Source organism: Cetorhinus maximus, chromosome 1 (genome assembly GCF_964194155.1).
Source record: "Cetorhinus maximus chromosome 1, sCetMax3.hap1.1, whole genome shotgun sequence".
NCBI lineage: Eukaryota > Metazoa > Chordata > Chondrichthyes > Lamniformes > Cetorhinidae > Cetorhinus > Cetorhinus maximus.
This window is the reverse complement of record NC_135879.1, coordinates 94134379-94160951: the sequence shown is the minus strand read 5'-3', so window position 1 is coordinate 94160951 and position 26573 is coordinate 94134379. Positions and strand designations below refer to the sequence as shown.

Genomic DNA, 26573 nt, shown 5'->3' with positions numbered 1-26573 from the left:
TATTGCTGTGCCTGCTATTTGAATAAGCTATACAATTTAAGTCTTCTTTCCCCCACCACCTCAGATCTCCCTAATTTAACCTTCATTGACAGTTTTTTGCCATTTTTGATTCACTTGCATGTAGTGCATTTGCTAGCTGATTGGGATCTTAACAAAAAAAAGGGTTATTCAATGATATTTTATTTGGACTACAGACTCATAACATTTTGGAAATATTATCATCTTTGAGGCCAACCTTTGAAAGATGTAATAGTAAAGAAAGGGAAGTCTTGTGGTGCAATGGGTAGCGTCCCTGCCTCTGAGCCAGACACTCAGGTTTCAAGTCCCACTCCAGGACTTGGTGACCAAGGAAGGTGAGCTCATAATGCAGTCAAATACATTATCAACTTGTAAATCTTTCCAAAATACTCCAATGGCACACGATAAGACCAGTTGTTGTTCCTGGTCAACCACCACTATCCACAGCTCCAGGTTACAACTTGCATGTAAAATTGTATGTTGCCACAGCAACTCAGACTCCTTGTGGGGGGCCAATTGGCTCAGTTGGCTGGATGGACGGTGTGGATTAGTGCCAACGGCATGGGGTTGATCCACGTTCTGGCTGGGCTAAATTTGGGACTTGCCTCCTTGCCCTAATGGTGGAGATCGCAGTGCAATGGGCCGGACCTGACTTCAGAAAACTCAAATAAAAGGACAGTTAGGATGTGCTAGACATAAGACTATATTATGGCTGCTGCCATTATAAAATGAGATCACTTGACAATTTTTCTAGAAATTGAGCATTAAAAAGTACGCCATTTACATAGTTTTAAAGATGTTTCGTAGCTCCTTTAATATTAAATTACACACAAGATATTATGATGGCATGGAACTTTGGAGCACAAGCACTATATTTTGATGGGATTCTAGTTCAATTACCCACAGGCTTATGTTTGACATTTCAGCCATATCACTGCAGAAATGGAGGTGCCAGTCATATTTCTCCTAGAGCAGCTGCTTTACAGCAATACTGGTGCAGGTTGGGAACAGGCTGCCTCCACTACCAGCCAAGTTGTGGGATCCAGGAAGCGAGAGTAAAATTATGAAACAATATATATAAAAATAGGCTCCACCACCCACATCCAAACAAAATCAGTACCTAAAATTAAGCCAGGTCTTCCTTAAAAAGAGATTTCTTTACACATCTTTTACTGCTGGAAATCAAGTCCACATTAAAGCAAAAAGTGAGGTACTCACAACCCAATTGCTACTCGCAATCATCAGCAAAGTGATAGAAGGCACATCAACAGTGATATCAAGTGGCACTTACTCAACAATAACCTGCTTACTGATCCTCACTTTACTGATTACTCAGCTCCAGATCTCATTGCAGCCTTTGTCCAAACCTGAATCTGCATGCAGCAAGATCTGGGCAACATACAGGCTGGCACTGATACATGACAAGTAACATTCGTGCCAGGCAATGACTATCTCCAACAAGTGAGAATCTAACCAGCTCCCCATGGCGTTCAAAGGCACTCTCATTGCTGAATACCCCACCAGCAACATCCTGGGGTTAATATTTACCAGAAACTTAACTGAACCAACCATATAAATATTGTGGCCAAAACGACAGGTTAGAGGTGGGAATTCTGCAGTGAGTAACTTGCCTCCCGACTCCTCAAAGCCTACCCACCATCTACAAGCAGTGTTTATACTCACCACTTGCCTGGGTGAATGCAGTTCCAGAAGCATTCAAACAGATCGACCCCATCCAGGACAAAGCAGCCTGCTTGATCAGCACCCCATCCACCACCTCAGACATTCACTTCCTATACCACTGGCGGACAGCAGCAAATCACCAAGGCTCCTTCAGCAGCACCTTCCAAACCCACGACCTTTGCCATCTAGAACAGCAAGACCCACTGTCTAACCCACTGCCTAAGGGCTGCAGAAGCCCCTCCATGTGGCCCCTGAAAGGTTGTTGAAAATTCCAGGAAGAGGGGTCAGTGAGTTTGAAGGTTTCTGCAGGGGCAGCTCCTCCAATCAGTCTGTTTTCTCCCATGTTTGCTGCTGATTGCTGATAGCCTCCCGATTGAGCCTATCAGCAGCAAACATGAGAACCAGGCTGTGATTGGAGGAGCAGCGAACACCAGCAACTGAGAGTTTGTGAAGATAGAGTGAGACACGCTGAAGCGTGTGGGGCCTCTACTCACCATGCTTTCCCGTGGCTCCGGCTGCTTTCCCCCAGCTCCCAGTGCTCTGGCTGGCTATGGTCACATTCCCCTGGTTGTCTCTTTTTTTCCCCCACATTCTCGCTCCACCCTGGTTCTCGGCCCTCCCAACGGTGCGCACCCACATTTGGATGTCACTAGGCCTTGGGCCTTGCCTCAAGTCTCTCCTCCACTCTCATCTCCACACCCCTAGCCGATTTAGTGAGGATGTCTGAGGGAGGGGGAGAGAGAGGGAGGGAGGGGGAGAGAGAGGGAGGGAGGGAGGGGGAGAGAGAGGGAGGGAGGGAGGGGGAGAGAGAGGGAGGGAGGGGGGGAGAGAGAGGGGGGAAGGGAGAGAGAGAGGGGGGAAGGGAGAGAGAGAGGGGGGGGAAGGGAGAGAGAGAGGGGGGGGAGGGAGAGAGAGAGGGGGGAGGGAGAGAGAGGGGGGGAAGGGAGAGAGAGGGGGGAGGGAGGGAGAGAGGGGGGGGAGGGAGAGAGAGAGGGGGGAGGGAGAGAGAGAGGGGGGAGGGAGAGAGAGAGGGGGGGAGGAGAGAGAGAGGGGGGGAGGGAGAGAGAGAGGGGGGGAGGGAGAGAGAGGGGGGGAGGGAGAGAGAGAGGGGGGAGGGAGAGAGAGAGGGGGGGAGGGAGAGAGAGAGGGGGGGAGGGAGAGAGAGAGGGGGGGAGGGAGAGAGAGAGGGGGGGAGGGAGAGAGAGAGGGGGGGAGGGAGAGAGAGGGGGGGAGGGAGAGAGAGAGGGGGGGAGGGAGAGAGAGAGGGGGGGAGGGAGAGAGAGAGGGGGGGAGGGAGAGAGAGGGGCGAGGGAGAGAGAGGGGGGAGGGAGAGAGAGGGGGGGAGGGAGAGAGAGAGGGGGGAGGGAGAGAGAGAGGGGGGAGGGAGAGAGAGAGGGGGGAGGGAGAGAGAGAGGGGGGAGGGAGAGAGAGAGGGGGGAGGGAGAGAGAGAGGGGGGAGGGAGAGAGAGAGGGGGGAGGGAGAGAGAGAGGGGGGAGGGAGAGAGAGAGGGGGGAGGGAGAGAGAGAGGGGGGAGGGAGAGAGAGAGGGGGGAGGGAGAGAGAGAGGGGGGAGGGAGAGAGAGAGGGGGGAGGGAGAGAGAGAGGGGGGAAGGAGAGAGAGAGGGGGAAGGAGAGAGAGAGGGGGGGAGGGAGAGAGAGGGGGGGGAGGGAGAGAGAGGGGGGGGAGGGAGAGAGGGGGGGGGAGGGAGAGAGGGGGGGAGGGAGGGAGGGGGGGGGGAGAGAGAGAGGGGGAGGGAGAGAGAGAGGGGAGAGGGAGAGAGAGAGGGGAGAGGGGGAAGAGAGAGAGAGAGAGAGAAGGAGGAGCGAGGGAGAGAGGGGAGAGAAGGAGGAGCGAGGGAGAGAGGGGAGAGAAGGAGGAGCGAGGGAGAGAGGGGAGAGAAGGAGGAGCGAGGGAGAGAGGAGAGAGAAGGAGGAGCGAGGGAGAGAGGGGAGAGGAGGAGCGAGGGAGAGAGGGGAGAGAAGGAGGAGCGAGGGAGAGAGGGGAGAGAAGGAGGAGCGAGGGAGAGAGGGGAGAGAAGGAGGAGCGAGGGAGAGAGGGGAGAGGAGGAGCGAGGGAGAGAGGGGAGAGAAGGAGGAGCGAGGGAGAGAGGGGAGAGAAGGAGGAGCGAGGGAGAGAGGGGAGAGAAGGAGGAGCGAGGGAGAGAGGGGAGAGAAGGAGGAGCGAGGGAGAGAGGGGAGAGAAGGAGGAGCGAGGGAGAGAGGGGAGAGAAGGAGGAGCGAGGGAGAGAGGGGAGAGAAGGAGGAGCGAGGGAGAGAGGGGAGAGAAGGAGGAGCGAGGGAGAGAGGGGAGAGAAGGAGGAGCGAGGGAGAGAGGGGAGAGAAGGAGGAGCGAGGGAGAGAGGGGAGAGAAGAAGGAGCGAGGGAGGGAGGGGAGAGAAGAAGGAGCGAGGGAGGGAGGGGAGAGAAGAAGGAGCGAGGGAGAGAGGGGAGAGAAGAAGGAGCGAGGGAGGGAGGGGAGAGAAGAAGGAGCTAGGGAGAGAGGGGAGAGAAGAAGGAGCGAGGGAGGGAGGGGAGAGAAGAAGGAGCGAGGGAGAGATGGGAGAGAGGGAGACGGGAAAGAGGAAGGAGAGGGGGAGACGGGAGAGAGGACGGAGAGAGGGAGACATGAGAGAGGAAGGAGGGGGGAGACGGGGAGAGGGAGAGAGAGAGAGATGGGTGAGAGGGACAGGTGTATGTGTGTCTCACTCCCAGTTTCAGGGTTCTCATTCACCCTCACCCCCAACAGGCGCTCTCAGAGGGGGTAAGGATAAGTGAATGGGCACTCAGACTGAGGGTAAGCTGGGCACACCCACTCTCACCCTTTCCCACTCCATTGGTCGTCTTTATTTTTTACTCTTTTTCTTAATTGTCAATTTATTGTTGCGACTTTTTTTTTGCTCAGCAAGTTGTTTCTTTTCACACATCAGCTTTTTAAGAAATTCACATTTAATGTTGCGTCAAACCTTATCTTTCTGAAATTTGCTCATTGCACCCCCCCATCTGAATGTGAGAAAAATTGAACTGTGGCCCCCCATGCAAAAAGGTTGGACAAGCCTGGTCTAGAAGGACAAGGTGAGCAAGCGCCTGCAAGTTCCCCTCTAAGCCACACACCAACCTGACTTGGAACTATATCGCCATTCTTTCATTCTCGTCTGGTCATCATTCTGGAACTCCCTCCCTAATAGCACGGTGGGTGTGCCTACACCACATGGACTCCTGCAGTTCAAGGCAGCAGCTCACCTTCTTGAGAACGACAAGGGATGGACAATCAATGCTGGCCTTACCAGTGACACCCACATTCCATGAATTAATAAAAATTCTCCAGACCCAATTTTGGGAAGAAAATAATGAGAAAATTTGAAAAATGTTCCCCCTCAAGTTTCGGAGGGATTTTTTTTTTAAACCAACTTGCTACTTGAAAACAACTCAAATTTATCAATTGTAATTGGTAAAAATAGAATTTTCAGGGGGAAGTGGTGGCATAGTGGTATTGTCACTGGACTGGTATTCCGGAGACCAAGGTTAATGCTCTGGGGAGACGGGAGAGGAGGAGGAGAGGGGGAGACGGGAGAGAAGGAGGAGAGGGCGAGACGGGAGAGAAGGAGGAGAGGGGGAGACGGGAGAGAAGGAGGAGAGGGGGAGACGGGAGAGAAGGAGGAGAGGGGGAGACGGGAGAGAAGGAGGCGAGGGGGAGACGGGAGAGAAGGAGGCGAGGGGGAGACGGGAGAGAAGGAGGAGAGGGGGAGACGGGAGAGAAGGAGGAGAGGGGGAGACGGGAGAGAAGGAGGAGAGGGGGAGACGGGAGAGAAGGAGGAGAGGGGGAGACGGGAGAGAAGGAGGAGAGGGGGAGACGGGAGAGAAGGAGGAGAGGGGGAGACGGGAGAGAAGGAGGAGAGGGGGAGACGGGAGAGGGGGAGACGGGAGAGGGGGAGACGGGAGAGGGGGAGACGGGAGAGGAGGAGGAGAGGGGGAGACGGGAGAGAAGGAGGAGAGGGGGAGACGGGAGAGAAGGAGGAGAGGGGGAGACGGGAGAGAAGGAGGAGAGGGGGAGACGGGAGAGAAGGAGGAGAGGGGGAGACGGGAGAGAAGGAGGAGAGGGGGAGACGGGAGAGAAGGAGGAGAGGGGGAGACGGGAGAGAAGGAGGAGAGGGGGAGACGGGAGAGAAGGAGGAGAGGGGGAGACGGGAGAGAAGGAGGAGAGGGGGAGACGGGAGAGAAGGAGGAGAGGGGGAGACGGGAGGGAAGGAGGAGAGAGGGAGACGGGTTCGAATCCCACCATGGCAGATGGTGGAATTTGAATTCAATAAATATCTGGAATTAAAAGCCGAATGACGATTGTCGATTGTCGTAAAAACCCATCTGGTTCACTCATATCCTTTAGGGTCGGAAATCTGCCATCCTCACCTGGTCTGGCCTACATGTGACTCCAGATCCACAGCAATGTGGTTGACTCTTAAAAATACCCTCTGAACATGAGCAATTAGTGATGGGCAATAAATGCTAGCCAGCGACGCCCACATCCCATGAGTGAACAAAAAAAAATTCCAAAATATAATTTTGTTTTAAAACATTTTTTGCTGTGTGGACTTGTATAATTTCCACTTTCATAAAAATCACTAGAATTTTTGAAAATAAGCTATCCTAATTTTCAAGGTAAAGTTTCACTAATTCTGACTCTGGTGTAATTTACTGTTTTATGAAGATTAATAATACTTTCAAGGCAAAGGTTATTCATTTCTAAGCAACAACTTACACGATCCATTGAGAAGTATTAAACTGTATTCCATGTTTATATAAATATCCTAATAAACATAATTTTGTTAACTTTATTTGAAGCTGAAGAGTATATAATTGTAGTAAACACATGTGAGCTGGAATATGAAACCCTTTCTATTACTGAGGAAATCTTAATGCTTCACTTGTCATTGTATTTATTTCTGCAATAAGTGTTATAGTCCATACCTCACATCTTTATATTTATTATAGTACTATTATTTATATTATATAAACTCAGATTCTCTTTCTGAACATATGATTTTCTGACTTTTTATTTTTATTTAGATTTTCTCACTACATATACACTCCCTATATAAACATGCTTACGAGCATTGCTAAAATTGTCCTAAATCCTAGACTTAATCATATTATCTCACTGAACATTTGGATATCACTAATGCTTTTCTCACTCGTTTCTTCTCTGACACAACAGCATTAGGCATTACTCCACTCTCTTGACATTTTTTCCTCTGTAGTTACTTACATTTAAGTCCTCAGCTTATCAATCATTTTTCCATGTCCCTGTGGTTATTGAAATTAGCAATGTTGTCCTTATATTATCACTTATGTTTTTGTATTCTTTAAGACAGTGTGTTGATTTACTTCTTTAAAAATGAGTTGATTTTTAATAAAAATACAAATGAACTGAAATTTTATAAACAAGTACCGCTACGCAAGTATATTATGAAACAGAATGGCTCCTGTCCTGCTAGGATCAAGAAAATGTCACTTGTGGAAGGTAGCTAATCATTGTTGAATAGTGAAGATATACGAATCAGAGTCAGGTTAAAAATAACTGTGAATAAAAACTAATATAAAAACAGAACATTTTGAAAATGCTCAGCAGATCAGGCAGCATCTGTGGAGAGGGGAACAGAGGTAACATTTCTGGTTGGGCAGCATCTGTAGAGAAAGGAACAATGACCTTTCATCAGAACCCATGGTCATAGAGTTAACATTTCAGGTCGATGACCATGGGTTCTAATGAAAGGTCATTGATCTGAAATTTCACTCTGTTCCTTTCTTCACAGATGGTGCCTGACCTGCTGAGAATTTCCAGTATTTTGTTTTATTTCAGATTTCCAGCATCCACAGTATTTCACTTTTATAAATTGATATGGCACCCTACTTCCTTATAATAAAGAAACAGAGTTAACATTATATTTGACTCAAAATGTTAACTCTGTTTTCTCCCTCCATGGTTGCTGTAAGTCCTGAATTTTTCCCAGCACTTTGTTTTTATTGCAAAACTGAAGTTGGCTGATTCCTCCCAGAAGCTCTAAGATTTATCCCAATTTCATTCCTTCTTGGTTCCTTGCTCACTGTTTAACCCGATGCACTCGGAGATGTGCTCACCTCTCTGTCAAGCTTCAAATCCCAGTTCCAATCCCTCACTAAAAATGACCACTGTCACCTCTTGATTTTAATTTGTCTCCATCCTTACCTCAGTCCCTACCATTGTTACCTTAATTTGTAATGCTGTCACCTCCAGACTCAATTTTTCTAATGCCCTTCACCCTTCATAACTCCAGTTCACCCGTAGCTATTATACCCATTATAATGTTCACTGAACATTTGAATATCACAAAGGTTTTTATCACTCATTTCTTCTCTGACACAGCTGCTACCAGCATCCTATCCTGCAGAAAGACTTGTTTACTGGTCAGAAAATGTTGAAAATGCTCAGCATGTTTGGCAGATCGACAAAGAGAGAAACAGAATTAATGTTTTGAGTCGACTATGACTCTTCTTCGTCCGAAGAAGTCATATTGGACTCGAAATGTTAATTTTGTTTCTCTCTCCACAGATGCTGCCAGACCTGCTGAGTTTTGCCAGCACTTTCTGCTATAATTTCAGATCTCCAGCATCCACAATATATCGCTTTTATTTCAGTCTAGCAATGATGAGTTGCAGAAAGTTGCATCTCAGCCACAATTTGATATCAAGCAGCACAACAACAGTTGTGGGACCACAAACCCAAACATGAATGGAATCAGCCCAGTGAACTAAAATGGTGTTTCAAGAACTCAACACACTGGGGCCAAGTGACATTGAAAAATCACTCAAGTTTTGCAATCAGATTTGATAATCTAACAAATTAGTTTTGATACCTCAGCTGTAGTATAATTACCCATATCACTAATATTACCACCTTAACAGTATTTACCATAACTACAACAGTCAGGAAAGAATGTTACAAGGCAGTAACTTTTGAAATTTAATAATAGCCAAAACCACAGAAATGAAGCTCAAATAGTTATTTAAATGGTACTCACATCTAACAATAATATTACAACCCAGTCCTATTCTCAAATATTAATTAGTTTGTATTTACCTAAGGCATTGGCACCAAGCTTTTAAGGCAAACCTTGAGAAAAGATGCTCCAGGATGACTATTTGTGACAATCACATTCATGAGGACATTTGAAGTCTGCAACATAATCACTGCAAGTTTACTGCAGATGATGAGAAAATCGTTTCTTAGTAGAAAATACTTCGATCATTTTTTCCACTCAAGTTTAGTAATTGTACTTAATATTCTATAACTCATTCCTTCACTTGCAGTACTATAATTTTATGTGGTTTATATATAAAATTATAAATGCAGTTGACAATAAGTGTAATTAATACAGGTGTCTCATGAAATATGACCCTGGTAAGCTGCCAAGCCCAGAGGACTAAAACCTTGTATTACCTTTCAGTCTCAGTTATTGTCGAAATGTATAGCACAACCAAGATTATTTTTATCTGGATTGCTTAGTGATTTATAGGTCCGGTGGTTTTTTTTAAACACAGTATTGACATAATTGGCTGAATTACAGTTTAGTTATCATGCACAGTAGGTTAAACAATGTGATTTTACAGACATTTTCTGTATTTAATACATGCAGCAGGAAGTGTAGTCAGGCTTCCTCTTGTTTTAAACACGTTCCTTTGCTTATAGGTGTTCTGCCTCGGTAATTACGTACATTACACATTAAGGTTACACATTACTATCTGATTTAAACACATTTTCTCAGTAACTCCTTACATACAGCAGGGTTAACCCAAGAACTGCACCAGATTTCATACCTGGTTGCATACAGACAAACAGTAATTCCTAACTACGATATAGATAATTCCTTACCTTGTCGCTCAGGTTCTCCGGCTCCTTCTCGGTTTTTCTCCTCCTGGGCTCCGTCATCTCTCAGTTTCTCTCCCGGTCTGTCTCTCCCCCAGTAGCCGGTTAATCCCCTCACTCTCCCGGCCTCTCTCCCTCTCCCCCGGTAGCCGGTTTACCACCCCCCCCCTCCCTCACTCGGACCCACTCTGCCGCTGCTTCGATGTCATCTGTAAACTCGCAATAAAAGTCCAGAAATGAAAAAAAAAAGCCGCTGGGCTCGGGCTCGGGCTGGGCGGGGCCTTGCTCTGGACCGGATCGGGTTCAGGACCGCGGCCGCTAGGCTCGGGCTCGGGCTCACACTGACGCCGCTTCCGTGCTGACGCAGCTTCCAAATCGCCTGGTAACCGTGGCCGGGCAGAGCTCGAGCCGCTGAGCTTCCCTGATGGGGGCCGCGAGACGCGCGCGTTCTCCCAGACCTGGCAGCAAACTACTGAAGCTGTTACGGCAGCGTTCATTGATCTATAAAACTTTGTACGGTATCCTGCAGCAAAGAAAAGGAGCAACGCAGATGAAGTAATGGTCTTCTCCTATGTTACTCCTGCTATTAAACAAATCTGTTTCACATTTATCAGTCAGAGCCAGCAGGAATTTTTTGTTGTATGAGCTCTTTCGTTGGTGAAATTTTTAAGATGTTTTAAAATGGACATTTTTAAATCAATAAAAATGCACTTCTCTTATCTTCTAAAATTCCAACTCGTTTCATAAGATATTCAAATGTCTTCTTTCATGATTGCGACCCATTTGACAAAAATACGATTACAGTGAAACTTAATCCGCACTGCAAACTGCAGATTCCATCTCCGACCAGCCCTGAATCAGAAGATTTTATACGGAAACCCCATTACAGATTTGAGGACGGAATGTACAGGGAATGTTGGCCTATCGGGTGAGATGTCACAAAAAATTCCATGGTACCGTTCAGAAGAGCAGAGGGACACCAGCCTAGTCAACATTTATCCCTTAACTCTGCGAAAATAATCTTGTTATTTACCTCACTGAAGTTTGTGGGTTTTGTTACCTGTGGATAAACTGGTACATTTGTCTAATATTAACGAGACTTCAAAAATATTTTATCTGTGAAACAGATTATGGGACACTGAGGTTGTGAAAGGTGCTACATAAGTAATGCAAATTCTGTTTGAACGATTGAGTAGGCTGAACACTTTTGTGTAGAAAAGAGAAAAATAATGTGACCTGATAACAGTCTTTAAAGTTATGAAGAGGTTTGATAGGATTATGTGGAAAACAATTCTTACCTATGGGTGAGACCAAAACAAGGGGACATTAATACTGTCTAACAGATCAAATAAAGAATTTGGGAGAAATTTCCTTATACAGAGAATGGTGAGAATGTGGGACTGGTTGTTGTATAGAATGATTGATGAACATAGCACTGATACATTTAAGGGGAGGCTTAATGCATACATGAAGGTGGATAGAGGAGGTGGGTGGGAAAAAATAAGAGTAGGATGAGGCTTGTGTGGAGATAAACACCAGCAAAACCAGTTGGGCCCAATCATCTGTTTCTGGTGATGTAGAATCAATGTAGTCCTGTGTAAATGCTTCTGATATTGACAGTGATGGGGCACTGGCCTCAATTTTAAATCCCATCATCCAGTGAGAATTGCTCTGGGGGTGGGGTGGCGAGGGCACGCATGGTAGTGCGGTTAATTTTAGGCTGAGTCTATTTATCAGCCTGAGATTGTTCTGCCATGCCTCACTTCATCTATGCCAACTTTCAAGTCACTGGAGGTTCCCACTACAATCAGGTGGCAGCCTACTTTAAAATCTCATCATGGCACAATGAGGTCTTCCATTTTAATGTCAAGTCAGGGACATGCCTGCAAGGAGTAAGACTTGACAGCTGAACCACAGTGGAAGGTGCTGACTACTCAGAAGAGGCCATGGCAAACCTTAACAAAAGCAGAAAATGATGGAAAAACTCAGCAGGCTTGGCGGCGTCTGTGGACAGAGAAACAGATCTGCGGAGGGCGAAACAGAGTTAACATTTCGAGTCCGTATGACTTCTTCAGAGCCGAAGAGAGGTAGAAATGTGGTGGGTTTAATACTATTGAAGAGGGGAAGGAGTGAGGGCAAAAGTGCAGAAGATGGGTCGGACACAGTTGACGACCCTATCAACCACAGTGAGGGGGAAACCTTGGCGCAGGAAAAAGGAAGACGTCAGAAGCACCATTGTTAAAGGTAGCATCATCAGAACAGATGCCACAGAGGCAGAGAAACTGGGAGAATGGAATGGAGTTCTTATAGGAAGCAGGGTGGGAGAAGGTGTAGTCGAGGTAGCTATGAAAGTCAGTGGGCTTGTAATGAATATAGATATACTATCACCAGAAATGAAGACAGAGAAGTCAAGGAAAGGAAGGGAAGGGAAGTGTTGGAAATGGACCATTTGATGGTGAGAGAGTGGTGGAAATTGGATGCAAAATTGATAATTTTTTCCATATCTAGACGAGAGCATGAAGCGGCACCGATACAGTCATCGATGTACTGGAAAAAGAATTGTGAGAGGGGGCCTGAGTAGGACTGGAACAAGAAATGTTCCACATACCCTACAAAAAGACAAGGCATGACTGGGGCCCATGTGGATACCCATTGCCACAACCTTTTATTTGGAGGAAGTGAGACAAGTTAAAGGAGAAAATATTCAATGAGAGCGAATAAGTTCAGCCAAGTGGAGAAAGGTGGTGGTGGATGGGTATTGTTCAGGCCTCTGGACTACTCCTTCCTCTCTCTCCCAGAACCATGATACGGTTCCTCTCCTGTCCTCACTTTTTACCTCACCAGCCTCCGCATTCAAAGGGTCATCCTCTGCCAATTCTAGCATGATGCCACCACCAAGCACATCTTCCCCTCACCTGTCCAGTCAGCATTCCATAGAGACTGTTCCCTCCGTGACACCCTGGGCCACTCCTCTATCACCCCCAAATATCTTATCCCCTTCCCACGGCACCTTCCCATGCAACCACAGGAGGTGTAACAGCTGCCCCTTTACCTCCTCACCAGCCAATACCCCAAACACTCCTTCCAGGTGAAGCAGCGATTCACTTGCACTTCTTTCAATTTAGTCTACTGCATTCACTGCTCACAACTTGGTCCCCTCTACATTGGGGAGACTAAACGCAGACTGGGTGACCACTCTGCAACACACCTTTGCTCAGTTGTTTGCAAGTTTACCTGTCACTTGTCATTTCAACTCACCATCTTGCTCTCATGCCCACATTTCTGCCCGCAGTCTGCTATAATGTCCAGTGAAGCCCAATGCAAACTGGAGGAACAGCACCTCATCTTTGGATTAGGCACTTTACACCCTTCTGGACTTAACATTGAGTTCAACAACTTCAGACCATAAGCTCTGTCCTCCGTTTTGATAGTTTTTTCCCAACTCCTTCCACCTACAAGGGCCAGTCTGTAACTTGTACTTATGTTTTGCTTTCAGAGAGTGCTGACCCTTGTTCTGCTATTAACATATTCTGCTACCTGACCTTTATGCCACTATTAACGTGTACCTTAGTCTTTAACACTATTATTACCGCTTTCTTTGTCTTGTGTCCATGACATCTTTGTCAAGTCTTTCCTGAGCTCCCACCTATCCCTGACTTTCTATTTTGCTCCACTGTCTTCAACAGTATAAAACCCATCACATTTCTACTTCTCTTCAGCTCTGAAGAAGTCTTGCGGACTCGAAATGTTAACTTTGTTTCTCTCTCCACAGATGCTGCCAGGCCTGCTGAGTTTTTCCAGCATTTTCTGTTTTTTATTTAAGATTTTCAGCATCCGCAGTATTTTGCTTTTATATTACCATGGTAAACTTTGTAGAATTACTCCTTTGAGAACTTCTTGTGGAATGGTAGGTGGAGGGTTCCACAAGGAGTTCTTGGTCCTCTTCAGTATCAAGCAAGCTTATCATCCATGCAATCGCTGCCTGAGTTTTTGCCTAGTGCTGAGATTATGCTGAAGCACATTCCTATGGGCCCCTGGATCCTAAAGTTCCCAATCCAATTTCCTGCACCCAGCAGCCAGCCCTGGCATGAGTCCTGTGGGTTTCAGAACATGCTGCAATATTTAAACGAGACCCTCATGTTAAAATGGCCCAAGGCTCAGGCTAAGATTTATGTGTTGGATTCCTTCCTGCCCATGGCGAATGTACCCCAGTAAAAAGCCCCTTTTCTAGTTCATTATTTTTCCAGTCAACTTTATCCTTTCCAGAAAATTTTGATTCCATTACACACTGTTGCCCGCTAACACAAGTGGCAAATTTTCATCTGCGATTCAAGACTGTGAGTGCTAGTGCAATATTAAACAGGGAAGGGAGAATCTTGGCCTCATTTGATGTCCACCCCACACGTTTTCTAGCAAGAGATAATGAAGAAGAATGGAAGTTCTGGGTGATATTTCTCCTGTTTAGCCCAAGGAGCTAAAATGAAATGTAGAAATGGCAGGGGAAACAATCTGGAAAAGTAGGGAAAGAATCCATGTCAGGACCAATTAATTCCCTAGGATTAGGAAAGAGGTGGTGCTAAGGGAGTGAGGAGCTAAATTGAAAAGTAGGACCTTATGGGTAATAATCCCAGTATTATTACCCCAGCCACATGCAAATTGGCAGAGCGACCAACAGATTAGAAAAGTCAACATGTGGCTAAAAGGTGATGTGGAAACAGAGATGTTCCATGGGACAATGACATCTGTACTGTGACAGAAAGGAGCTGCACTTGAAATAGGCTGGTCTAAGCAGAAAGGATAAATAAGGCAGTAAATAGCAATATCAACTAATAACATGGGGTGGGGGAGGAGGAATGAAATTGCAAGACATTATAGAAACTTAAGAATCAGGAAAGTAAAGGAGAGACTGAAGGGAGAATATATATATCCATAAAATAATGCCTAAAAGGGATGAATAATACATAAATGGCAATATATATATTCAAAACAAAACTGATTAACTGGAAGCATTCATTAGTAGAGAAAATCCAGTATTGGACTGACAACTGAAACATGGCTACATAGAGAATATAATTGGTAACTAAACATTGTCATATTTAGGAAGGAAAGTGAAGGAAGAAGGGGAGGCGGAGTAGCTGTACTAATTAAAGAGAGCATAATGGCAGTGGAAGAAAGGCTGTAACAGCATTAAGATAGATACAGAATTCATCCAGAAGGGATCCATCACTATAACAGGGGTAAACTACAGACCACCAAATAATGGAAGGGAATTTGAAGAAGGAATATGTAGGCAAATCTGCAAAGTGAGTGGGAGGTGTAGAAATAACAATAGTGGGAGATTTTAACTCCCTATACAACTGACAAAAAGAAATAGCGAAAGGAGAAAAGGGAATCAAGTACATACAGTGTATACAAGATTCCATTCTCACCCTGTGCATAAGAAGTCCAACAAGAAAAGAATCACTTCCAGATGGCGTAATGGGTAATGAACCAGAAATGACAGGAGAAGAAAGAACACGAGAGCATCTTAGTAGTAGTGATCAAAACATGGTAAAATTCAGGATTAGGATCAATAGTAGCATAAATAGAACAAGACTAATGTGTTAGAGTGCAAAAGGGGAAATTTCGAGGAAATAAGGGTGAAACCAAAGAAGGTAAACAGGGATAAAATCTTGAAAAGAAGGAAAACATTGGGAAATCTTTAAAAGGGTAACCAATAACGTTCATGAGAAATGTATTTACTGAAAGCAAGCAAACTGTGCAACTGGTACAGAGTGGAAACACTGTGAGTTTGGTGAGAAGGGAGTTCAGTGAGGAGGGGAAGGAGGTGCTCTTTTCTTTTTTCTTTCTGTCTTTCTCAGCCTGCAGGACACCAGGAGTTGAAAAGCTGCATGAGAAGCCTGAGTCTTGAAAACATCCAAAAATGACATCACAGGAGAAACATAAGTTCATTAGCTGGTGAGAAACTGCTGTTACTGAGGGTCTTCAAGTGGCTGAAAATTAGAAAAACACATTCTTTTTAAAAGAAAGAGCAACTTAGATTTCAATAAGTTACATAGGCAATAGAGAAGTAAAGTTAAGTCAAGGTCAGGTAAAATAAAGTATTTAAGTAAACCACAGTAAAATAAAGTTAACATAAGTGAAGTAAATTGAAGCCATGGCAGGACAGCTCGGTTGTGTGGAATGCTTGTCCTGTAATATGTGGGAAATAGTGGATGCTGCTGGTGTCCTAGATGACCACATGTGCAGGAAGCGTCACCAGCTGCAGAACATTGAGCTCCAGGTTTCAGAACTCAAGCCGTGGCTGAAATCACTGTGGCGCACCGGCGAGGTTGAGAGCCACATGGATAGCATGTTCAGAGAGGTGGTCACACCACAGCTTAGGAGCTTGGAGGCAGGAAGGAAATGAGTGACCACCAGGCAGTCCAAGAAAACTCGGCAGGTAGTGCAGGGGTCCCCGCGGTCCCTTTCGCTAACTGGTTTTCCATTTTGGATACTGGTGAGGGCATTGGTTCCTCAGAGGAGTGCAGCCAGAGCCAGGTTTGTGGCACCACAGGTGGCTCTGTTGTACAGGAGGGGGGGAAGAAGAGGGGAAGAGCAGTAGTGAAAGGGAATTCGTTAGTTAGGGGAGCAGACGGGTGTTTCTGCGGTCGTAGACGTGATTCCAGGATGGTATGTTGCCTCCTTGGTGCCAGGATCAAGGGTGTCTCGGTGCGACTGCAGGGTGATCAGCCAGAGGTCATGGTCCATGTTGGTACCAATGACTTGGGTAGGAAAGGGGATGAGGTCCTGAAAGCAGTTTTTAGGGAGCTAGGAAGGAGATTGAAAAGCAGGACCTCTAAAGCAGTAATCTCAGGATTACTCCCAGTCCCACATGCAAATGAGTATAGAAATAGGAGAATTGAGTGATTGAACGCATGACTGGAAAGTTAGTGTAGGAGGGAGGGCATCAGATTTCTGAGGCATTGGGACTGGTTCTGGGGAAGGTTGGACCTGTACAACTGGATGGTCTACACTTGAACAGGCCTAGGACGAATATCCTCACACGGAGATTTTCTAGTGCTATTGAGGGGGTTTAAACTAGATTGCCAGGGGCTAGGAACCTGAGGGCAAATTCAGAGCAGGCAACAGGATGTGGAGAATTAATGAGTGACTCTGAAAGGCAGAAGAAGCACAGGTTAAAAAGTGTACAGCACAGGAATTTGGCAGTGTTAAAAGATGTATATGTAAATGCAAGGAGTATAGCCAGTAAAGCCGATGAGCTGAGGGCACGGATAGATATGTGGCAGCATATCAGTGCTATCATGGAAACTTGGCTTAAAGAGGGGCAAAAATGGCTGTTCCATTATAGTGTTTTCAGGCAGGATAGAGAGGGGGATGAAAAAGGTCCAGGTGTAGCATTATTGGTTAAAGAATCAATTACAGCTGTAAGGAGGGATGATATACTAAATGAAGCATCAAATTAGACCATATGGGTTGAGCTCAGAAATAAAAGAGGGGCAGCCACATTGCTAAGAGCGTACCATAGACCCCCAAATAATGGAAGAGAGAAGAGCAAATATGTAGGCAAATTTCTGAGTGCACAAAGAATAGGGCAGTAATAGTTGGGGACTTAACTACCCTAATATCAGTTGAGATACGAATAATTTGAAAGGCACAGAGGGGACAAAATTCTTGAACTGCATTCAAGTGAACTTTTTCAGCCAGCACGTAACAAGCCCAATGAGAGGGGGCACAATTTAGATTTAGTCTTAGGGAATGAAGCTGGGCAAGTGGATGAAGTAGCAGTGGGTGACCATTTTGGAGATAGTGACTGTCTATAGTTAGATTTAGCATCATTGCGGAAAAGGACAAAGATAGAACAGGAGTAAAAGTTTTAAACTAGAGGAAGACAAATTTTACAAAGCTGTGAGGTGAACTGGTGAAAGTGGACTGGATACAGCTACTAGAAGGGAAAATGGTGTCAAATCATTGGGAGGCATTCAAAAGCGAGATTCTACAGGCACAGTGTAGACATATCCCCACAAAGAAAATGGGTGGTACTGCCAAATCTAGAGTCCCTGGTTATCCGGAAACATACGGGGTAAGATAAAGCAGAACAAGAAAGCTTATGACAGTCACAAAAAGCCTAATACTGTAGAAAGCCTAGAGGAGTATAGAAAGTACAGGGGTGAAGTAAAAAAGCAAATTAGGAAAGCAAAGAGAACATATGAGAAATATTATAATAAAAGCAAAATACTGTGGATGCTGGAAATCTGAAACAAAAACAAAAATAGCTGGAAAAACTCAGCAAGTCTGACAGCATCTGCGGAGAGGAACACAGTTGACGTTTCGAGTCTGTATGGCTCTTCATCAGAACTAAGGAAATAGAGAAATGAAGTGAAATATAAGCTGGTAGAGGGGGATGGGACAGGTAGAGCTCGATAGAGGGCCAGTGATAGGTGGAGGCAAAGAAGAGATCGGCAAAGATGTCATAAACAAAAGGACACAGGTGGTGATATTATCTAAGGAATGTGCTAATGGGGACATTAAGGGTAGCAAGCAGGACAAGCAAGTGGCAGATGGCCCTAGTGGGGGGTGGGGTGGGGGGAAGGGATCGAAATGGGCTAAAAGGTGGAGATAAAACAATAGATCGAAATAAATTTAAAAATAGGTGGGAAAAGATAAATATATTTTTTTAAATTATAAATTATTGGAAAAAGGGGGATCGGAAAGGGGGTGGGGATGGAGGAGAGAGTTCATGATCTGAAGTTGTTGAACTCAATATTAAGTCCAGAAGGCTGTAAAGTGCCTAGTCAGAAGATGAGGTGCTGTTCCTCCACTTTGCGTTGAGCTTCACTGGAACATTGCAGCAAGCCAAGGACGGACATGTGGGCATGAGAGCAGGGTGGTGTGTTGAAATGGCAAGTGACAGGGAGGTCTGGGTCAAGCTTGTGGACAGACCGAAGGTGTTCCGCAAAGCGGTCACCCAGCCTGCGTTTGGTCTCTCCACTGTAGAGGAGAAAAATATTGGCAGTTAAAATCAAAGAAAACCCAAAGATGTTTACCAGTACATTAAGAGGAAGAGAATAACTAGGGAAAAGGTGGGGCCTATCGGAGGTGTACAAGGTAACTTGTGCGTTGATGCTGAAGATGTGGGCAGGGTTCTCAATGAGCACTTTGTCTCTCTCTTGACTAAGGTGAGGGATGATGCAAACATTCTAGTTAAAGAGGAAGAGTGTGAAATATTAGATACAATAAGCATAATGAGAGTGGAAGTGCTGGAGAGACTGACATCCTTGAAGGTGGATAAATCACCACGGCCGGATGGATTCTATCCCAAGATAAAAGCAAAAAACTGCGGATGCTGGAAATCCAAAACAAAAACAAAAATACCTGGAAAAACTCAGCAGGTTGAAGAGTCATGCGGACTCAAAATGTTAACTGTGCTCCTCTCCACAGATGCTGCCAGACCTGCTGAGTTTTTCCAGGTTTTTTTGGATTCTATCCCAGGTTGTTAAAGGAAGCCAGGGAGGAAATAGCGATGCTTTGAAGATCATTTTTCAATCCTCACTGGATACAAGCAAGGTACGAGAGCATTGGAGGTCTGCAAATGTTGTGCCATTATATAAAAAGGGTGTGAGGGATAGTCCAGAAAATTATAGGCCAGCCAGCCTGACTTCAGTGGTAGGAAAATTATTGGAATCAATTCTGAGAGCCAGGATAAACTGTCACTTAGAAAGGCAGGGATTGATTAGGGATAGCCAGTGTGGTTTTGATAGGGGAAGATCACCTCTTGCTAACTTAATAAAGTTTTTTGAGGAAGCAACAAGGAGGATTGATGAGGGTAGTGCAGTGGACGTTGTCTACATGGATTTTAGTAAGGCACTTGACAAGGTCCCATCTGGCAGACTGGTCAAAAAGTGGGATCCCGTGGGATACAGGGGAAGATAGTGAGTCGGATCCAAAATTGGCTCAGTGACAGGAAACAAAGGGTAATGGTCAATGGATGTTTTTGCGAATGGAAAGTGGTTTCCAGTGGCATTCCACTGGGCTCAGTGTTGGGGCCCTTGCTTTTTGTTGTATATATTAATGATATACACTTAAATGGGGGAGGCCTGATTGGGAAATTTGCAGCTGACACAAACATTAGCCATATAGTTGATAGTAAAGAGGATAGCTGTTGTCTCCAGAATGATATCAATGGTTTCATTGAGTGGGTGGAAAAGTGGCAAAAGGAATTCAATCTGGTAAAATGTGAGGTAATGCATTTGGCGGAGGGCAAACAAAGCAAGGGAATACTCAATCAACGGGAGGATATTGAAAGAGGCAGAGGAAGTGAGAGACCTTGGAGTGCATATTCAGAGGTCCCTGAAGGTGACAGGACATGTAGATAAAGTGGTAAAGAAAGCATACGGAATGCTTTCCTTTATTGGACAAGGTATTGAATACAAAAGCAGGAATGTAATGATGAATCTGTATAAAATGCTGGTTCGGCCACAGCTGGAATTTTGTGCACAGTTCTGGTCACCACATTACAGGAAGGGCATAATTACTCTGGAGAGAGGACAGAGGAAATTTACAAGAATGTTGCCAGGGCTTGAAATTGCAGCTAAGAGGAAAGGTTGGATAGGCTAGGTTTGTTTTCCTTAGAATAGAGGAGGCTGAGGGGTGACCTAATTGAGGTGTACAAAATTATGAGGGGCCTAGATAGGGTAGTCAGCAAAGACCTGTTTCCCCTAGCTGAGGAGTCAATTACCAGGAGGCATAGATTTAAGGCAATTGGTAGGAGGGTTAGAGGGGACATGAGGAAAAACTTTTTCACCCAAAGGGTAGTGGGCATTAGGAATTCACTGTGTAAATTAGTGGTTTAAGCTGAAATGCTCAACTCATTTAAAAGGTACCTGGATCTGCAGCTGAAGTGCTGTAACCTGCAAGGTAATGGACCAGGTGCTGGAAAGTGGGATTAAAAATGAGTGGCTAGTTTCTTTATTCTCTTTTTTGGCTGGTGCAGACACGATGGGCTGAACTGCTTCTTTCTGCGCTGTAACTTTTCTATGGTTGCATAATTCTACGGTTCGAATTATGGGTCACTGCAGATGAATAAAGAGCTAAAGGAAAATTGAATCTAAAAAAAATACTTATAGCAAGTAGTAAAAGGGCAGAGGACTAAAGGAAATATGAGGAACTTAGGAGAGAAGTTAAAAAAAATCAGGAAGGCAAAAAAATTTGCAAAGTTAAATTACCAGGGAATATGAAAAGAAATAATAAATACATACAAACCTTTGAATTAGGAGCAGGAGTAGGCCATTTGGCTCCTCAAGCCTGCTCCGCCATTCAATAAGATCATGGCTGATCTGAATGTGACCTCAGCTCCACATTTCCCTACCTCTGATAACCTTTGACTCCCTTGACAGTCAAGAATCTATCTACTTCGCCTTAAAAATATTCATTGACCCTGCCTCCACTGCTCTCTGGGGAAGAGATTCCAAAGATTTACAACGCTCTGAGAGAAAAAATGTCTTTTCATCTCCAACTTAAATGGGAAATCCCTTGATTTTAAATGGTGTTCCCTAGTTCTAATCTCTCCCACAAGGGGAAAACATCCTTTCAGCATCCATTCTGTCAAATCCTCTCAGGATCTTATTTGTTTCAATAAGACACACCAAACTGTTCCTGATTCATGTACTAGGACACCCAGATCGCTCTGTACCTCAAGAGTTCTGCAATTTCTCTCCATTTAAATAATATGCTGCTTTTCTATTCTTCCTGCCAAAGTGGACAAGTTCACATTTTCCCACATTATATTCCATCAGCCAAATTTTCCCCCACTCACTTAACTATCTATGTCCCTTGCAGACTCCTTAAGTCCTCTTGACAACTTACTTTCCTATCCATCTTTGTGTCATCAGTAAATTTAGCAACCATACATTTGGTCCCTCCATCCAAGTCATTGACATAAATTGTAAATAGTTGAGACTCCAGCACTGATCCTTGTGCCACTCCACTTGTCACATCTTGCCAACCCGTAAAAGACCTATTTATCCCTTATTCTGCTTCCTATTAGCTAACCAATCCTTTATCCATGCTATTGTGTTACCCCCTACACAATGAGCTCTTATTTTGGTGCGGCGGTTGGGTTGGATCGGGCCACAGCTTGGTGGTGGGGGCGGGGGTGTGTGGGCAGGACTGGTGGGGTGGCGGGGGCGGTGTGTTGGGTTGGATCAGGTAGGGCCATTCCAACTTCAGGGGAGGGGGTTTCCTTGGCGCATCATTGGGGTACCCCCCAGATATAACACCCTGGAGCTTGGAAGTTACGGCCCCATGTCATATGCAAGTGACACAAAATGATGCCTGACTTTTGTGACCTTTTTCTCCTTTAATATGACAATATCTCTCAATTTTTTCAACTCAGACCTAGATCTTCCAGACCCAATAGCGGTAAATGCTACTGAGTATCAGGACTTGACTAGAAGTCCCAACACGTGCAAATGTACAGACTTACACTGGCATTGGAACTTCCAGTGGGCAGAGCTACCCTACTCTGAACCCTCTGTGGATGGCTCTGCAGCCGATTAGTTCTGTTGAAGAGTCATGCGGACTCGAAACATTTACTGTGTTCCTCTCTGCAGATGCTGCCAGACCTGCTGAGTTTTTCCAGGTATTTTTATTTTTGTTTTGGATTTCCAGCATCCGCAGTTTTTTGCTTTTATATTAAAATGGAAGGGACCTTACTGTCAAAGACTTGGGCTAAATGTCCTGAAGTTACACAGAAACGTACCCCAGTATGCTTGGACCTGTTAATCATAGGCGGAGGAGCTGAGTCAGAAGGGATTTACTGCAGAAGCTGAATCGGAAAGTCACCTGCAGCAGCAGTACAGAACTTCTTAAGGTGAGTTCGTACAATTTAAATGTTGAATTTTATTTTTTAATTGCTTGTAACCTTTTAGCATGGCTCATGATATGTATATAATTTAATAAAAAAAATTAGATCCTTTAATGTAATTTGACTTTTTAGCAATTTTCATGCGACTCCTCAGTAGAACTCTGCAGCAAGATAGAAGTTACTTTTAAAAGATCCTTGTGTGACTCCTTTAAATTTATGGTTGCATGCAATTAGTTGTAAGGTAACTTCAAAATAGCTTAGGCTATCTTGATAACAGGTACTGCAACATATTTTGCAGATTAAACCTATGAGGTGGAAATAGGTCTCTTTTCCTAGCCTTTGGTCTTTATGCTTTCTGGTATGTGAGAGTTAGCTACAACGAGGGCACAATGCAGGGAACAACATTGGAGACTCAGGCATCATTCCTGTGGTCTGATCAGGAGTATCAATCACCCACCCTGTGAGTGTAAAGGGAGAGGATGTCATTCGATATCATGTTGGAGGAGTTGTCTGACTATGCTTCAGTAAGGAGGCAATTGGCAGCCTCTGTGATATTTTATAGGAGGTCCTGAAACCAAACTCCAGATGCTGCACCACCTTATCAATGCCAATGAAGGCAATAACTGCACTGAAGTTTTACAGGTGTGGGTCATTTGAGGTACTGGTGACATGTACAACATCTCCCAGAGTGCTGGGAGGTCATACATTCACCAGGTAACCAACCAATGCTAAAAGCAAAAAACCGCGGATGCTTGAAATCCAAAACAAAAACAAAAATACCTGGAAAAACTCAGCAGGTCTGACAGCATCTGCGGAGAGGAACACAGTCAATGTTTCGAGTCCATATGACTTTTCAACAGAACTAAGGAAAAATAGAAAAGAGGTGAAATATAAGCTGGTTTAAGGGGGGGTGAGTGGGACAGGTAGAGCTGGATAGAGGGCCAGTGACAGGTGGAGATAACCAAAAGATGTCATAGACAAAAGGACAAAGAGGTGTTGAAGGTGGTGATATTATCTAAGGAATGTGATAACAAGGCAAAAGAGAGAGATGGAAATCCTGTCAGAGAGAAGAGCAATACTTCTTCAAGGTAGGCCTTGAACCAACCAATGCTATTTTCCTAGGGCTTCTGATTTCGTTGACGTCCCCAGCAAAGATGATGGAGCGGCCTATAGCATTTCACAGGATTGCTGGTTTCCCAGAAGTGTCAGGGCAATCGATGGCTATCTGAAGAACAGTCATACAGACTCGAAATGTTAACTCTGTTTCTCTCTCCACAGATGCTGCCGGACCTGCTGAGTTTTCTCCCCATTTTCCTGTTTTTAATACTAAAAAAAAATCACCCTGATCTGTGACGGTTTTCACAAAGTGGGGGGAGGGGGGTTAGCAGAGCCAAGGGTGCCACAGCAGGGAGAAGGAGATGAGCAGAGCCAAGGGAGGAGGCGGGTAGCTAGAATTGGAAACTCTTTCAAGTTATCAACAGTCACAGATTGCAACTCTTTCGAGTACAATCACAGTTCTTGGTTTCCAGGAGTGGGACATGAACCCACAACCCTCTGATTCAAAGGCAAGGGTGCTATGAACTGAGCCACAGCTGACACCTCAGCTAGAATTGGAAACTCTTTCGAGTTATCAACAGTCACAGATTGCAACTCTTTCGAGTACAATCACAGTTCTTGGTTTCCGGGAGTGGGACATGAACCCACAACCCTCTGATTCAAAGGCGAGGGTGCTATGAACTGAGCCACAGCTGACACCTCAGCTAGAATTGGAAGTTGAATAAAGGAAACATTGAAAAACACTTAAAAGCACTTGTAAACACCTGTGAATACCCATGTACTGGAAAGCCCTTAAAGGCACTTAAGTAAAAACGTGTAAAAACTGGATGTACTTAAAAGTAATTAAGAGCACTTGTAAACACCTGTAAACACTTGAAAACAATTACAATTAATTGTAAACACTTGTAAAAACTAGAAAGCACTTGAAAGCCCTTAAAAACAACTACCAGGACACTGTTAGACTGCTGAAGCTCAAGGGGTGTTGTTACAATCCCAGCTGAGGTTACCCCTGGACAAGACTGTTCCCAAGATGGAACCCAGCTTGATAGATCCTAACTTTTATTTGTTTGTGTAGATACATGGAGAGTAGCTACTGAACAGAGGCACAGGAGTCAGCTGATTAACTTTTAAAAAAAGAGTAAAACATTTATTCAGCAAGAAAAGATGAACTTTATTACAATACTCCATCACCCACAACTATACTTTTACAGATGTGTACAGATTTGTAAGGATAGTACAAATTACAAAAGCTATCTTTTACTCTAATGTTCACAGTAAATAGACAGTCCATGTAAACCAATAGGCACCCTGTGGTCAGGCACACCACACTCTGAAACCAAGTGATAGATGTCACCTCAACCAGATGCTATGGGTCTCTTCTCAACTCAGCTCCAGATATTTGTCACACCATGAGCCAACCAGTTTCAGTGAAATCCATCCTTCACATGAAGGTTTCAAATCTCCACTCTCCAAGACCTTGCTTTGGAATCTCCCAAACCAATGTTTTCTTTTGGACGCCTTCTGCAGGATTCGCCTCCAGGGTTTCAAACTCTCCTTTTGATGTTCCTCTTCCCTGGGTCACCACATGCATCCAAGCTGTCTTCCATGCACTCTCTCTCGCTAACTCAGCCTTAATAGTACACTGCTGCTTCACATGCCCATATCAAAGAATTACAGAACTTTAGTTGTCTCTCTGAACCTTCTTGCTTCTTGCAAGCTGTTCTCACTTTAAATCTGAAGCTTGGAGCCTTTCCCTCTGCCCCTCACTCTTAACTTCACTTAACAGGACCTTTCCCCAGGTTCCTGTCCTTCCTTTTACTACGTGGTCTCCTTTGGACTTTCCCCTCTTCCACTTTCCTGTATTTTTGGGGTTTTTCTTTAGCTTGGGACCTTTTTGTTTTTTTGGGAAATCTGCAGTTCCCTCTCCCAGTGTCTAGCCTCTCTGGGGTCCTGGCTTCAACAGAACTTAAAACTGCTGTTTCTTTAGTTCTGTGTGTATGTCTGTGGGAGGAACCTACCTATCTGGCCCTCTGTTGTTAGGCAATAGCATTATTCTTTCTACTCTTGTGTGTTTACCTTTACCTTATAGCAATCGTAAACTCCTCGTTAGAAATGCGAACAGCCTTTTAAAGTGAAACTAAAACTCCAATTGACCTCTCTTAACACACAGATACAGAAATACAAATCAAACTTAAAGCTAAAACTCATTCCTAACACCCACAAATACAAGATAACATACTTAAACTATCTTTATTTCCTAATAAGTGTGCCTTCCTTCAGTGATCTCAAAGGGGGCATAGCTTCACCACTTGGGTTTCCAACCCTCCCAGAATGGTTGGGAGACCCCCAGAATTGCCCTCAACCTCCCGGTGACAATTGAAAGCAGTCCAGGATATTTTTAAACCGATTGGATTCAGATTCCCCAGCAGCCCAGAGTCATTTAACTGAATGGCAGCACTCCTGTGCAGGCACAGCCAGCTTGATGATGTTTACGTTGCAGCTGCACATGTGTACTCTGCTCGTGGACATCGCTGCTTGCTGCCCTGCCTGTTTTTTCCCACAGAAGCTGGCATTGAGAATGAGCAGAGCGAGCGAGCCTTGAATCAAGTCCTCGAGTTACTCGAGGCTTGGAGAGAAAAGAACAAGCTAAGGAGCCAGCAAAGCCAGGAGGTAAAGAAGTGATGGCGCTGGGCAACTAAACTGTCTCCCATTCTGAATTTTCAACTGCTCCGGCTGGAAGAAACCACCAGTCCAAGCCGTGGAATTTTCTAGAAAATTCAGACCCACAGTGCACCAGACCATCCAGCCCAGGCCCCTTAGAAACGGCTCCCTGGACCCCAACTGAAAAGACGGGCCCAAGAGAGGCCAAGACTCCATCAGGTAAGAAGGAGCGATTCTGCTTCCAGCTTCTTGCTTTGCTGCTGGGCTAGAAAAATTGCGTTGATTAAAAAGGCCTAAAAGCCAAACTTAGAAAGTTCTCTACCAAGAGACTTGAGTAGTCAGAGTCTCACACTAAAATAAAAAATGATGGCTTTATTGTGCATGGGTTTGGAA

The 26573-nt window shown here is 44.9% G+C and overlaps 1 protein-coding gene across 2 annotated transcripts in view; it reads right to left on the bottom strand.

Annotated features, from left to right (window-relative positions):
• cds1 (CDP-diacylglycerol synthase (phosphatidate cytidylyltransferase) 1) overlaps window positions 1-9846 on the bottom strand; it is a 76051-nt gene extending 66205 nt beyond the window's left edge. The window contains exons 1-2 of one of the 2 annotated variants that reach the window (XM_078543906.1): window positions 9776-9846; window positions 9605-9717 (exon numbers count right to left, since the gene is read on the bottom strand). In XM_078543906.1, the coding sequence (XP_078400032.1) occupies window positions 9605-9661 (57 nt within the window). In that variant the 5' untranslated portion in view covers window positions 9662-9717; window positions 9776-9846. Of the gene's footprint in view, window positions 1-9604 lie in introns of both variants that reach the window. The other variant, XM_078543915.1, reaches the window with a different exon arrangement.
• Between the last annotated feature and the right edge of the window lie 16727 nt (window positions 9847-26573).